Source organism: Odocoileus virginianus, unplaced genomic scaffold (genome assembly GCF_023699985.2).
Source record: "Odocoileus virginianus isolate 20LAN1187 ecotype Illinois unplaced genomic scaffold, Ovbor_1.2 Unplaced_Contig_12, whole genome shotgun sequence".
Classification (NCBI taxonomy): domain Eukaryota; kingdom Metazoa; phylum Chordata; class Mammalia; order Artiodactyla; family Cervidae; genus Odocoileus; species Odocoileus virginianus.
The window spans coordinates 2,066,499-2,082,564 of NW_027224329.1; the positions used below are offsets into that span (position 1 = coordinate 2,066,499).

Consider the following 16,066-nt stretch of genomic DNA (forward strand, 5'->3'; position numbering starts at 1 on the left):
AACCACTTATACCCCTTCTAACTTAGCTTTTCCGGTGAACCATATCAGTCACAATTTCTTATGGAGCCAACCCTGGCTTACCATTACAACAAATGCCTACAGTTGGTCCAAATAAAAATCTTCCCTCTAGTGTGTAAGCACTGTAAAACAGCAGGACTCTCCTGAAATCAAGAGAAATTGCCCTCTGAAATACATCTCTCTTTGTTTTCCAAATAGCATTCTCTTTAAGTCACCTGTTTGTCAGGCTCCCACTTATAAAAACCACAGGAAAAAAATTCTTTAGTTGGAGACAAAGTCTTTTCTCTCTCTAGCAGGTTATGAGTTAATCATTCTCAGTATGTGGTACATATTTCTGTCCTTACGCTTCTCCTGATGGGTTATAGTTCTCTCTTAACTTGGCAATCTTTCCCACTCTAATGGTGGGATCCTCCAGGCTAGGCACTAGGTTCTGGTGATCTCTGCCTCCCCAGTGTCTGGACCCAGGACTAGTACAGAGCAGGCCTTCAACAAATGTTCACTGAAAGAAGGAGTGAATGAAATGTGGTTAAGAGAAGCAGCCTTTCCATCCACTGGGTACTTCTGAGTCCAGTGGTATGCAGGTAAACTAACTCTCAAGGTGGGGCGGGGGCAGGGGAGTCCTAATTTGCAGCGTTGGCTAATTTCTGTGATGTATTGGATTACCCCTAAAAATTCATTTGGGCTTTTCCATACCATTTTACAAAAACTCAAACTAACTTTTTGGCCAGACCAATAAATATTTCCACCATGGCTGACTTCAAGCTACCAATAGTTTATTGTATCAGTGTGATCACGAAAATGCATGAGCTATCAGATGAGGAAGAGAATGGAAATTCAAATAGCGAAAGTGAAAGACCAAACCACACATTTGCAAATTAGGAGAATTCTGTGTTTTACAGCCCAGAAACTAAGCTTCTATCATTTGTCATCCATTTGCAAATTGAGATAAACTTAAACGACACAGCTCCCAGAAGAGAGAAACTTGCCAAGTAAGGAACTATCCTGAAAACCAAAGGCCCAGGAAGCATACTGGGTTTCTGAGATATATTTTCTTTTATTTGAAAATGAAGACATGTTTACTTGCTTCCTTCAGCAATCAGAAAATTTCCCAGAGTAGGGTGTCAAATGTTGGAAGCGTTGCACATACAGAAAATGCATTCACAGAGGCAAAATCAGGGAGTTCGAAGGAGAACATCTCATTTTCCACATCCCATGTTTCTTCCTCTCCCCTCCCAGCTTAAAGGCCTCAACATCCTGGGATGAACCTGGGTGTCTAAAACTCTACCCAAAACCATCCATAGTTCGGCTTTGCACAGTGTAATGGAGCTAATAAGTAAATGGTAGGATTTGAATCCAGAACCACCTGACTTCAAGGTTCACAGTTCTTTCTAGAACAGCATCTTTAACAAATACTTCTTGTAAGCTTTCAGGGTGATTCATATCACATCTATGAAGAGTTTTAAACTCTTACAAGTTTCAACTCTATCATTTCAAGTGAGATACTAGAATTCTTGATCCTGATAAATATCTACAGATAGGAAAGTGTGGGTCCTGGGCCAGTGAAGGAAGTCTTGCAATATCCCGCCCATATCCAAGTGGTTGTGGCTGGAAAAAACACATGTTGGAGTGACTACTCAGCCTTATGCCAGATGATGCCTTTCCTTTTTTCTTTAATCCAAGTAATGAATCCAGTGGCACTGCCAAGCCTTCTACTCACCACCTGTACAGTCCTTCAAGTAGGTCTTGAGATTCAAGATTATAGGGCTTTGGGTCCAATTTTACAACATCTACGGAGAAAAGAAAAAAGATGCAACTTGATATTTAGCATAAACTTGTAAATATTAAAACAAAAGTTGTTGTAAGTGTGAACATAAAATAGTTGACAGTAAATTTGCTGCTGCTGCTGCTGCTGCTAAGTTGCTTCAGTCGTGTCTGACTCTGTGCGACCCCATAGATGGCAGCCCACCAGGCTCCGCTGTCCCTGGGATTCTCCAGGCAAGAACACTGGAGTGGGTTGCCATTTCCTTCTCCAATGCATGAAAGTGAAAAGTGAAAGGGAAGTCGCTCAGTCATGTCCGACTCTTTGAGACCCCATGGACTGCAGCCTACCAGGCTCCTTCATCCATGGGATTTTCCAGGCAAGAGTACTGGAGTGGGGTGCCATTGCCTTCTCCGGGGAAAAAAGCCTAGAGTATTGCAAATAGAAATAGGGTGCTGTGAGAGGTCTTCTAGATGAGATACTTTAAGAAAAGACACAATGTTTGGAAATGCATCATTTTACTGGAAGTTAGACTGATGAAAAAGTCCAGATGTTTTAAGTATTTATTATTTGCCCTATGACCAAGAACTCTAGCTGATCAAAGCTGCTGGGCTTCCTAGGTGGGGCAGTACAAGTAAATTGCCTTACGAAAGCCTTTGTAAGTTTCCACATTTGTCATTTGTATACAGTCTTGGGCATTATCTGCTACCTCCCAAACTGTCCATCATCTTGCTCCTTTACAAGACTCATGACCCTTTGAAAGTAGATGGGGACACTCTTAAGATTTGAACCATAAGGCAAATAAAACTTGTTTTATCTGGACAGGAAGACCTGTCTATATTCTCTTCCCTAAAGACACAGCTGCATTAAGGCAATATTCGCCACTACTCCTGACAGTACACCAGAGGATTTGCAGTGACATCTGGATGAATAGATTTTGTTTTCACACAGTATTTTCTTGTATGTAGTTTCATGGATATTATTGCTTTGGACACTACTAAATTTAAGTAAACAAGCAGCTATAGAAATAAATACCAAGAAAATGATAGTATCATGGGGTATGTGGATAGATCACAAATTGTTAAGGAAATTTCTGAGGATATGAAATTTGAGAAATAATGTTTTAGGGTTGATACAATGAGGCATTCTCAGCAAGATCAACATGTGTTGAAATGGCCTCTTAGTCCTCCAGGCAAGAATGATCTGTTGCTCCTATAACTTAGTTGTGGCCATTTATTGCCTCTTATTCGTATGTTCTCATTGCCTCTCCCGCTGTTTAAATCTTCTGCATATTCTATTCAGTCACAGTGAATGTAATATTGAAGTCTGGGAAGTGAAACTTCCCAAAGACATGTTTTTGGGAGAAATCTTTGTCCTCTAATCCTCACATCCTAGCATTTTATTGGATGCCATATTCAATTGCCTTCTCTCTGCATAAGCTTTCCCTGTAGACAATATACATGCTGATGAGATTTCTCGGTTATCCTCCCATTTTCCTTCTTTGTGAAAAGCTTCAGCCTTTCTTTTTCCATCTGCACCCTCCCCATCGCCATTAGACTGACTCTGGTATGGGTGACTGACTCTTCTCTGCTTCACTAGTCCAGCACATTTATTCAAGTCAGATGCCTGCAATATGGAGCCCTGACCTTCAGTGTGTGCAGATTGAGATTATTAGAAAAATAATTCTAAAGAAATTGACTTCTGATATATGTTTACTAAGACTAAAGCAATTTAGTAGCTTGGGGTTTTCATTCAAGAAAATGAACGGCTTTTATCATATCTGATGGAAGGTTTCTTCTGAGAAGTCTGGCATATTCTGAGGCTGATTTCTGCTACATATATCAGAAGTTAATTCCTTTGGAATTATTTTTCTAATCTCAATCTGCTGAAATTAGATAGGTTGCCACAGGATAGCAGTATCTTCTTGTAACTGAGGAAACAGAAAAGGGAGGGCGACTGAAAAAAAATGTCTTCTCTTTGAACACACACACACACACACACACACACGTGGTCTAATAGCTTTTTCTTAAAGAGAAAATATCTATACAATGGGTAAATCTGGTGAATTAACACCAGAAACCTGCTTCATCTCTCTCCCCAGCCCTCCAAACATTCTCAGGGTACCTAAATCAAAGAGAAACAGATTAAGGTGAATAGCAAGGCATGTTCTGTACTCAAAGCAAGATCAATCTTTATACATAGATCCTTTTTTGGCACTGATGTAGAAAACCCAAACATGGAGATACTTAGGTCTGCAAATAACCTAATCTGCATACCAGATGGATCTAAGGGGAAAAAACATAGACACTTTTCCACACATACATTTTTTTTTTAATGTGAGCATAGAAAAACAGATGCTTTTGCTCCCAAAGGGTCTGTGGGCCTCTCTCAAGTAGTCTTATGGAGCAATTTAACTTCAAATTTCTAAAATTATGCAGATAAAGCATTAAATTGGAAAAGAAAGGGCCTCTAGAAAACCAACTCAACATTTTCTGAATTATTTTTAGCTGCTCAATAATACCCAGCCCCCAATTTCCCAGAGAAGTAGATGGGGGTGTCAACAAGGGGGCGTCTCCCCCCAGTGGGTCGACTATGATTCACTGACTCCTTTAACAAATAATTTAATGCTCTGCTACATGCATGGTTCAGTGAGTTCGTATATAAGAGCTTTTTTCTCCTGTGAATGAAACTATTGTCTAAGTCTCACTGAATGAGGATTGTGGCACTTTTTTCTTTCAGGTCCTATTTGTGGGCAGAAAAATAAATCTCCTTAAAACAATGAATTTTATCTACATTTCACACGTGTTCCCTTCTTACATTGCTCATATCTGCCACTGCATCAAGCCATCCATCTTCTCCAACAAATCTTAGAAAGGCACAGCGAATATACAACATGGATTTGGGAACTGGGTAGTTCCTCCTGAAATTTCACAGTAGACTGTAAAATGGCTTTTATACTTGAAGTTCTGAAACTAATTCAGGAAGAGCGATTATAATTGCTATAAAAGCAAAGTTGAATATTCTCTTGGTTACCAGAGTCATTAAAGAACTGAGGGTACAATTTATGCCTTGTTCATTTGTAACAGATGAAAAGAAGAAAGATTTAAGACTAACTGAACAAGAACCGCTGTCATTAACTAGTTCATTTGTGCACAGTATTACGCACAAGCCTTCCATCCCACCCTTCTTCCCACAAGCCCTGCACCAAAAATTCAAAAAAAGGAAAGACAAGAGCAAAACATGACACTTTTGGCAGTGAGGCCTCACTTAGCTCACATCAGTAGGATCGTTGCTGTCCTATGTAAGTAAGATTTCGAGATAATTGAAATGTATTATCTTAGGTATTGGGACTTTGAGCATTTCTGATGGAAACCATCCCTAAAATATATTCTAATTTCCCCAGGTTTTTCAGCAGAAATTACTGAACGCAACAAGCCATACCCTGATGACTCAGGATGAACATCCATGATTATACTGTAGTACAATGTCATCTATTATTTTTTCCAGACTCCTCCTTCCTCTTTAAGTCAGTCTGTCACTTCCTCTGTACCTCATTCTAACATCTCTCCCCTCTCTCCATAGACACCTCCTTCAATTTGTAGCTTTTCATCTACTGTGAACTGGAAAACCAAGATTGGTAGGAACTGTAAGTTAAATAAGAGTGAAGAAGGCACTGAAAGTAAAGATGAAGAAATAATTACAGCCTTTAAGTCTCTGTGACACCTAAAGGTTCCTATCTTTAGATAACGCTCCCATCTCTTCCACTTTAAGCTTAATTTCAAAAGGGTAGAACTATGAGAGAGCTACATTCAAATAAGTGAGTTTGTTTGACACAGACCATCTGGGAATGGGTTAAAGTGGGTATTCTAATAGCTTCAGGTTTTTCTGAAACTGAGAAACAATATCTTAGTAAATGACCCCTCTCCACAGTTATTTAACCCCACATGATTACATGATGCACATCCCAAACTCTTTTGCAGATGTTATTCAGTTTGATCCTGACAACACTGCTGAGATAGGAAAGGCCAGGCTCATGGTCCAAGATTACAGATAAGGTGATAGAGGCTGGAGAAAGTTAAGTGATTTGCCTATAATCAAGCTGAGTACGTGACAAGGTTGGGCACCTGGGTTCTCTTTGAGGGGCTCATCTAACAATACTTATGTTTTCTATAGCTCCCTTTTGTCTTCCTGATTCTCCAAAGGAGACTAAATCCTGTGTCTGGTGAGACAGACTTACTCTGTTTCCTTTGGGCTCACTTCTTTCTTTCTCTCCAAGCTCTACCAGATGTCTTAGGAATCTGACTCATTTTTCTAACAGAACTCAAACCCCCCTGATTTTATTGTGTTGAAAGTTGTCAGGGAATTAAAAATTCAACAAATGTATGGTCCCAACTTGCCATCAAAAGTTAACAGATGTCACCAGGAAGGATGTTTTTTGCCAGCGGACACTGAAGAATACATCCCAGCAGATACCTAACAGCTCATTTTATGTCATGGCAGTGTGAGAAATCACCTCCTCAAGACAATCATTAACCTTTCATTCCCTCCATAAATAATCAGTTAGATATGTGGCTTATATTTTAAATTAATTGAAATCAGCTCTCTCCCTCTCTGGACTTGAAATGACTGGAAATAAGCATGCTATTTACATATGTGTTTCCATTCCTCTATCCCTCCCAGCAGACTGTGGACGTCTCTTCGTCCTCTTCTCTAAGAACCTAAAGTCATTATTGACATTTGACATTTAGCACATATTAAGAAACCATGTAATGTACTGCCAAGAGTGGATTCTGGAGGTACACAGACCTATGTTCTAAGTCCAGCTTTAGTATTTCTTAGCTATGTGGCCTTGGGTGAATTACAAAATTTCTCTTTGGTTGAGATTCCTCATCTGCAAAATGAAACCAATGGTACTTAAGCTGTTAAATTGTTCCAGGGAATACAGCACCTAGCATAGTGCCTGACATATACTAGGCACTCAGTTACGGGTAGCTGGTTTTAATATCATCATTATGGCCCTTTATATGTAATTCTGATTTGAGATGTATACAACATTGTTGTTTTCTCCAGTTGTTCTTAGACTCTTGACAGCTGTGTCCATAGAGGAATGTATGATGAAGTTTAATGGCCCTTTATTTGCACAGGTTCCAAATACGATATTCATACTTTTGTGTTATTTTTCTAGAAGAGGGCTCATAAAGCAAAATTAGCTTTTAGTTGGAAAGTACTCAATCCACTTATATGTTTTCAGATAATAAAAATGCGCTGTGTGAACTGTAAAACTTGGTGTCAATACAGTGTTTCTCATGAAAATTAGGCTAAGAGTGATGACCTTAAGGCACGGTTTCTCAGCCTCAGCACTACTGACACTTCAGGCTGGATAATTCTTTGTTGTGGGGGCTGCCCTGTGCACGGTCACCGTCCCAGATAGGACAACCAAAATGTCTCCAGGCATCACCAAATGTCCCCTTGGGGAAAATCCCCTCCCCCACAGCCTAGGGTGTCATAGTCAGCACAAGTCTTCATATTAAGGTAGGAAAAGGCAGGCATGCATTTTAGGAAAGTTTTTTTTTTCCCCCTCAAATCACTTCTGCTAGAAAAGTTTTCAATAAGCCAAAGCAACCTCGATTAACCTGAAAATCCCATTAACCCCATTCCCTGTGTGTTCTATTCCCTAAGCATTCCAGATAAAGAAAGAAAAATGTACCATACATTCTATTTTCTAATTTGTATGCAAAGTTCAGCCCATTTTCTGGCTCAGCAGCTAAGTACAGAAATCCAGTTCATGGGTGAGGGCTCATCAGCTTCATCACTTTTGCCATCTATTTTAAGTGACACTGATGCTACTGACCTGGAAGTTTAGAGAGCTTCTTTTGCCCCTGTTGTTGACATTTTTAGCTTTCATATTAGCAATTTGTCCTGTTATCCTCTGCCTGAAAGTAAAATGCAACAAAAAGCAATCTGGCCCAATTCACTATGATTGACTGTGTATAAAAGACCTAACACTTTGTTGATTATTTAAAAGTAATTTGCTGTAGCCATCCCAATGATTGTGCAATTGAAAAATGTCCTTGAGTAAGCAATATTTATTATCTTTTGTTTCTGCAGGTTGTGATCCTGGGGAAACATTCAAGAGGTTACCACTACATGCTTGCTAACCTGGTAAGAACAGCAGAGTTCAAGTTTTCCAGGGCATTATACGCTGTTTAGTTTGTGTCACCTGTAATTATCCCAAAAAGAAATATGAGAGAAACCTAATGTGTTTTCTAGACACTTGGAGAAATGAGCCCATAAATACAAAAACCTGAATGCGATAGCCTGTTCTCAATTATGCTGTCTCTGTTTTAGCTATAAAGCTTATATTCTTTCCTCATTTAAAAAATAATAATTTGATATGATTCTTCACTGATTCTTCTTAGATTTAACTTGGATTTGAAATGTCAACCATTTTAATCAGGTTTGAAATGTAAAACAAGGAACAGAGGATACAAGAAACACATTCTTTCCCCCAATTAATCCAAGCGTATGTGTACATTTGTACTGGATTTGTCTTTCTAGAAATAGTCCACTACCGAATCTTTTCAAACCAGGTGTGAAAAAGTAGGCTTGAACAAGGAACATTCAGTGATCTTGTCAAAGGGTATAGCCACCCTTCTAAGTATAGTAAAATCCAACTTGAATCTTTAACTTCAAAGTCCCCATGCCTTTAAACTTTGTGACATTCTAGAAATTAGTATTTCATTAAGAGTGGTTTATAGCTCTTCTTTCTCTGAAAGGACAATTGGTTTAGGAATTATAAAATGGGTTCTAAATTGGTAATATCTGTTTGGCAGTGTTTCTGAATAATACTATCTCCCTGAAATGAAAGGGGAATGCTAAATTATCACTGTGATACTAAGAATCTATTAAATTATTATATAATATGAGTTCTAGCCCCAAATTTATTTCATTAGCACAAGAGAATCATTATAGAGCTCTTAAACCAAAAGAATAGAAACAAAGGTAAGAGATTATTGTAATTATATTCTTAGATTTCTTAAACCAAAGAAAAATATCTTATTTTGTTTTAATAATGGTTTTTTTTAATGGGTAAGAAAATGTTACTTAAACCTCCTTCTTAAGTGCGTGCACTCAAACACTTGTAAGATGAAGATTAGTGCCACTGCTTTGAAATGTTGTATGCATCTTCTCCAATAAATTGCTCAAAGTGGAGCACTTCAGTCCATTGTAGGAATAAATGGATTGATTCTTTGGGGAGGAGAAATCTTGATTCTTAATTTACATCTGAGTACATCCAACTTGTTTTTAGGCAACTGATAAGTAAAGGATGTTTGTTGACTCACTGGGGGCTAGACAAGGGCATGGCAGGAAACATGGAAGTTACAGGAAGGTACCTGAGGCACTTTCTGATGGATTTTTTACCATTGCTTCCCCACCCATGAGTATTTTGCTTTCTCTCCTTCCTTCCTCTCTTTCTTACTTCTTTCCTCTCCCTTTCTCCTCTCCTCTGCCTAGGGTTCACTCATCACTGATGGTATATGAGATGACTTTAGATAGTGCACACACAAACTTTTTTATTATAATGGTAAACATGTTTATTTACTATGCATTAGAAAAACATAAAACTAGCACATCAAAATCCAAATTTTATGGATGGTGTTACTTCATACAGGGTTAGAGATTTAACAGCAAAGGACATAAATTTTTATCTGTCAAATGTATCAAGTAAACAATAGCATGTTGCTATAAACAGATACAGCAAAATCTGTTTAGGGTATATACAGTTGTGGTGCTACATGGATGCCTGAAGTTTGGGGAAGAGCATTGAACTAGGGGTCAGAAAGTTTGGATTGTCACACTAACTTGGCCACTAGCTAGCTATGGGACGTTGAGTAGGTCACCTCACCTTTGACAACCTCAGTTTTCTTGCTATAAAACTCAGATGGGAGTGGGGAGTTCATTGATGTATTGCTTGGGTCCTTTGGAAGCAGATACCAACATATATGTGGAGGTACAAGACAATTTATTGGGAGTAATAGTTGTGTAAAATAAAAGGGAGAAGAACACAACATAGGTCTGATACCAGCGAAGGAAGGAAGGTTCATAAAAAGACCTTCAGACCATGGGATAGCACAACAGGGAGCTCCCCCATGCTGCCCCTAGATGGCGAGCCGTTGTACCCCAACCTTGCTCAGCCATTGGCTGGCAGCTGTCTGGGAAGCACACACCTCTCGCTTGAGAACTGAGCAAACCCTGAAGGCACCTGAAGCTAGAGACTGTTGACCAACTCAAGTCCTGGAGGCAGTTTCTGTATTAAAAGATCTGAGCCTGAACCAAGCACATCAGTGACTGTCTCAGTTGGCCGAAGCTGACTAGATGATCTCTAAAGACCTTGCCCATCCTGGATTTCTAACTGGGCCTCCCTAATGCTACTGACAATGCTTCAGCACTTTGGTTTCCATTTGGAGAACCAGACCTGATGGAAGGGAAAGAATATGGAGTGACGGAACAGCGAGAGAGAATCATTAGGACAAGGCTGGGGAGAAGAATGGTCAGCTGGGTGCCTACCACAGATCTCAAAATTGTACAACCATGGAAGGATGCCTACTACAGGAATAAGCAAAGTCCATTTCCTCAGAAGGAATGGAATATATAGTGCCATGTCAGTCTGGATGATGAAAACGTGAATTTGTTTGCCATACTTTCAGCGGCCACTCCTCTTCCTCTAGTGACCTTCTTTCCATTTACACCGAGCCACATGTTTCCATAAGCTCCTGTTCTCTATATCAAATTTCATATGGTCAATACAGATAGGAATTGTTACTGATCTCTGATAAAATATGAGATGCATTATCTTTTCTGTGGTTACCAGATTTTTTAAGCAGATAAAAATACCCCAAAGACACATATACATATAAACACACAGCAAACCATAAGGATTTAGACATCATTTAGACAATCAAAAACGGGTAAGTGGAGCTAAGAAGGTGTTTCCTTTCAAGATGACCCAGCTGAATAAAAGTTGAGGACACACACAAGGGAACAAGTTCTTGTCTGATTCTTAGAGCAACAACTATACAGGACCACTGCCTTCTTCTACAAATGCAGTCAAAAACACTCACACTGCTTGCCTAAGCTTTCCGGAACCACTTGCCCCAGAGCTCCAAACATCCCCTTTGCTACTGGGTCCTATCGATCTGGCAAAGACTTCCATGTGCTTTTTTACATGAACCTTTCCTGGTAGCAATCCTAAAATGAGAAGACTTGGATATTCTGTGACTGCGTCAAGTCAAGGTCAAGGTCACAGGTCAAGGTGTTCATTTCTGAATGAACAACAGGATGCAAAAACTAACTTGTTGAAATCCCTGGAAGAAACAAAAGATTTCGGAGCATAGGCCAGAGATGTGATCTGGTCAGGGCAGAAGTGGACATGGCAATAACAAAAGAGTAAGTAAATCTCTTGCATATTCTGTATCAGTTGGTGGTGTCATTTCTTTTTTTTTTTTTAAGGTCTTTTATTTTTTAATTTTTTTTCATTTATTTTTATTAGTTGGAGGCTAATCACTTTACAATACTGTAGTGGTTTTTGCCATACATTGACATGAATCAGCCATGGATTTACATGTGTTCCCCATCCCGATTTCCCCTCCCGCCGCCCTCCCCACCCCATCCCTCCAGGTCTTCCCAGTGCACCAGGCCTGAGCACTTGTCTCATAGATTTTAATGGAGCATGGTTGCTCTACAACGTTGTGTTAGTGTCTGCTATACAGCAAAATGAATCAATTATACATAAACATGTATCTCCTCTTTTTATAACTTCCTTCCAATTTAGGTCACCACAGAGCATAGAGTTCCCTGTGGTATACAATAGGTTCTCCTTAGTTGTCTATTTTATACATGAACGTGAAAGTGTTAGTCATACAGTCACGTCTTACTCTTTGCAACCCCATGGACTGTTACCTGCCAGGCTCCTCTGTCCATGGAATTCTCCAGGCAAGAATACTGGGGTGGGTAGCCATTCCCTTCTCCAGGGGATCTTCCGACCCAAGGATTGAACCTGGGTCTCCCGCATTACAGGCAGATTCTTTACCATCTGAGCCACGAGGGGAGCCCCTATTGTATACATGAAAGTGTTAGTCACTCAGTCATGCCTGATGCTTTGCGATTCCATGGACTGCAGCCTACCAGGCTCCTCCATCCATGGAATTTTCCAGGCAAGAGTACTGGAGTGGGTTGCCATTTCCTTCTCTAGGGGATCTTCCTGATCCAGGGATTGAACCCAGGTCTTCTGCATTGCAGGCGGATTCTTTACCACTGAGCCACCAGGGAAGCCCCCAAAGGTGGTATATTAGAGACGAAAATTTGAAAACCATGCCAAGGTGACTCCAGCTCCTCATTTCTGCCCTCCTAGAGGGTCTGTTTGGACCGGGGAAGGCCAGGAGTGAAAGTTTAGGCATAGCAGCTGGGTGGACACTGAGGATATAAGTGGGGGAGCACAACTAGCGCGTCATTAGCCTTGGAATATCAAGTCACCAGGCAGATTTCAAGTCAGTCCAAGTGGGCAAAAGCCAAGAGAGGTGTTGGGTGCCCTTAGCTACAATCTAAACAGAGCTGCAGCTCTGAAGGATCCATCAAAACTGTCTAACAGTTCACACACACACACACAAACTGGATCTGAGTTGAGATGGTCCAACAACAGATATTCAGTACCCAGCCCCCGAAATAAAGCAAAAATCTCCAAGCATCTGAGGTGCTCCTGTGAGACTGAGCCATAGTAGGACTCACTGAGTCCTGCGCCAGTTAACTCAACCTTAGAAGATGCGACAGTTTCCTTGCCTAGGCTGAGACTGATCCCAGGGTTGGAGACAGTTGGGGTCTGTACAGGAGCAAGTAATGCAGTGTCAATTGCAAGCGGTAGGGGGCCATGGGAGCAGGGAGATCAAGTTAGCCATTGTGCCAGGGGAGAAAGGGGAAAGGAAACCATCTGAGATGCCACCCTCCTGTGCGACCTGTTTTATGTAGACTTTCTCTTTAATGTCTCCAGTGAGAAGAGCCTTCTTATCTACTCATTTCCCCAAGCTTTTTAGAGATTGGGAAATGGCCTCCAAAAAGACACAGGATTTGTCCAGAGTCTCCCAGCGAATCTACTACCAAGCTAGGTTTCCAATCCACGTTGGTCAGAGTCTTTACCAAGAGAACCTTGCTCTTCTCATTTTACCCATTCAAGCATCTCAGTGAGACAGAAGGACAGCCTCACAAAGGTCACAAAAGAACATTTGCAAAGACACACATGTATATGAATGATGTATAAACTATAAATTTATGAGGGTGAAGTAATCAGAAAAAGGCTGAAAAAAAAAAACAAGGACAGCATCTCTATCAGTCCCCCCGACACATTCATTTCTTATTCATTCTCTCTCTCCCTCCCTCCCCTCCTCTCCCCCCTTCTCTTTCCCTCTCTCTCACACACACAGTCCTCTCCCCTGTTTTCTCATCCCCCTCCTTTCTCTTGCTCTCTCTTCTCTCTTTCCTTCCCCATCTGCCCCATTCATATGATGAGTCTGCCAGGAAATAATGATGGGGATTACTAGACTGTATCTAATTTTTCTAAAATTTTACTAAAACATAAGCCTTATTCAAAAAAATTGAATCCCAAAGAGGAATCCAGGAGTAACCTAAGCTCGAACAAGTGAACTCTGCAACTTACCAGATCTTGGGATGTACCTGAAACAGAGAGGGGCCCACTTTGTTCAAAGAGAAAACAATTTTGAATGAGACTGAGTCATGCTGTTTTGCTTGCCAGTAACAACTGTTCCCTTCTGCTCCCTTCCCCTCCCAGGCCTTCTTGTTCTGTTCTCTACTCTTTGCCTTCTTTTGTTCTTCCATTTTTAATGTTCTAAATAAAAAATTCAAATGTTCAAAGTCACGTGTTGTGACCGCTGACACCTCCGCAGATGGCATGTAAACACAGACCTCACTCGGCTGGAGCCTGGCCTCGCAGGCAAGGGAGGTGGACTCGAGCTCCCTCTGGTCCCCAATGCCAGGAGCCCGGTCACCTCCCCCTGGTCCCCAATGCCAGGAGCCCGGTCACCTCCCCTGGGGACACAAGTGCTCTGGTGGTACAGGATCGATGTTCTTCTCCAAATGGAGACAGGAGACAGCAAAGTATCAAGGGAATGAGGAACCAGGACTGGGCAGGGGTCCAATGTCCTACTGTGCGTTTCGAAAGGCATAGGCAGTTGTCAGCTTGAAGTAGCCAACTTTGAAACTCTCATTTCCCCTGTCCAAAAATGCCTCCATTTATAGTCATCCCTTCCTCCCCCTGAAATTAACAAGGAAAGATCACTTCCTACTCAATGTTCTAGCAAGATGCATTGAAAGAATCCTATTTTCTCCCCCGGGCCCCCCACATCATATCCTCTAAACCAGTGTTTCTCAAACTATCTGTAAAGAAAGGCCAGATTTCCCCCCAAATACTCACACAATAAAAGCACAACAAAAATAAATGACTAAAAAACATGAAATAAACAAGACATAAAATAATGCACAATTACTTAGTATTAGATTCAACAGCCATATTACCCTGGCAAATTGTTATAAAGGCTTACACTCAATTTCTTTCCTTCTATCATCTCAGACTGGTAACAAACAGCACACCAGCACCAGTCTACACATACTTGCAGAAGGAAAAAAAAACCAAATGAACCTTTTGGACAACCCAATTTAAAAAGAGAGAGAGATCAGTGGCTATTTTTCCCACTAATTGCACTTATGTCAACTCATAATTATTTGTATACAAATAACTCCCACTGGACTAAAATGCTGTGAGGATAGGGACCAATTTTGATATGGTTCACCATTGTACCAACAGATAGCACTTAGGTTTCAAAGTATGTTTGTTGATTTGATTAGAGAATAAAACAGGGAGTGAACAATACAAGCAACCTGTAATCAAGTGCTAATTTATGTGGTGTAATCTTTAACTCCATACATTACACCCTCTCAGGAGGATGCATCTGCTTCTAGAAAAAGACTTGTGTCTCTCATTAGCAATCTGATAACTTGAGTCACCACAAGTACTATTCATTTCCCTATCAAAGCATCACCCAGATGAACAATTCAGGTGGCACTAAAGGCACAGCCAGCCTTCATCCAAATTGCGAGATAGATGCTTGCCCTTGGCAGCCTTCCACCCTTCATTCTACTGCTTTTATCTTTCCTATAGGCAAGCCACCTTTCTCATTTCTCACCCATAATCTACCATCAACTCAATGAAAGTCACCCAATTTATCTTGTCTCTGCTTTCCTCTCTGTACAAAAATGTACCCTAACAATAACATTGCATAAAGGAAATCTTCACATAATATCTTAAAATGAAGTATTCTAAAAGTAAGCCTTGAATATATTTATTTCCAAATCCTAATTATCTACACTACCAGAAGGAAAGTGAGTTGCAGTATTACATGAATAAATCAAGGGAGACAAGATAATACCAGAGTCATTTGAATCTTTGGAAGACTGAGTTGTTTGCCTATTTTCAAATCAGGGACACTCTGTGTTTGGATGTCAGTTGTGGAATTAATGTCTGTGTAAAAGATGACCTTGGAGAATTAATCAAACATACCAATAGCTTACAAGCCCTGAATTAGGCACAGAGGTCATGGTTGCTTTTATACTGTTGGATTCAGGTGTGGGCAACAGTGCACTGGCTCATAAAGATGTGATGTGATTGAGAAGCAATGCAACTGATGAAATATAGCAAAATTTACAAATCTAACTTCTGGAGATGATATTCATATTTCCAACAAATCTTGCTTTTGTTCCTCAGAGGCAGATAGTCAAGTGTACAGATACTTAGAACACAGGAAGTGAGAAAGTCGAGTTTCAACTTGCCCTACCTGCGAGCAGGATTGCCTCCAACCATTCTTTGCCTTCTCTCATCTCCTTTAATCTCTCCCTCTGCACATAATTTACTGGACCAACCAAAGAAAAGGAGACCACCATGGCAGTGAGCAAAAAACAAAAACAAGAAAATAAAATTTCAACCAAACAGAATCGGTGAAATGCAAGGAGCACTAGAATTTGATATCTAGACACAGAAAAATCTTTGAGTATCTGATCATCACATCTAGTTATTAAAATCCCTATGAAATAATACAATGGGCTCAGCAGAAATTCCACCTAGTACAGCAGGGGATTTGGAATCTTGCAGTCACTTAGCAATAAGATTGTGGAGTTTGTACATAAAGGTATTACATGGAAAGCACAAGAAGACATGCGACAATGAAG

The 16,066-nt window shown here is 40.4% G+C and overlaps 1 protein-coding gene across 1 annotated transcript in view; it reads left to right on the forward strand.

The window, feature by feature from the left end:
* Nucleotides 1–16,066, forward strand: part of GRIA3 (glutamate ionotropic receptor AMPA type subunit 3) — a 292,117-nt gene that overhangs the window by 168,680 nt on the left and 107,371 nt on the right. The window contains 1 exon segment of the mRNA XM_070464057.1: nt 7,886–7,939. Within this exon segment, the coding sequence (XP_070320158.1) occupies nt 7,886–7,939 (54 nt within the window).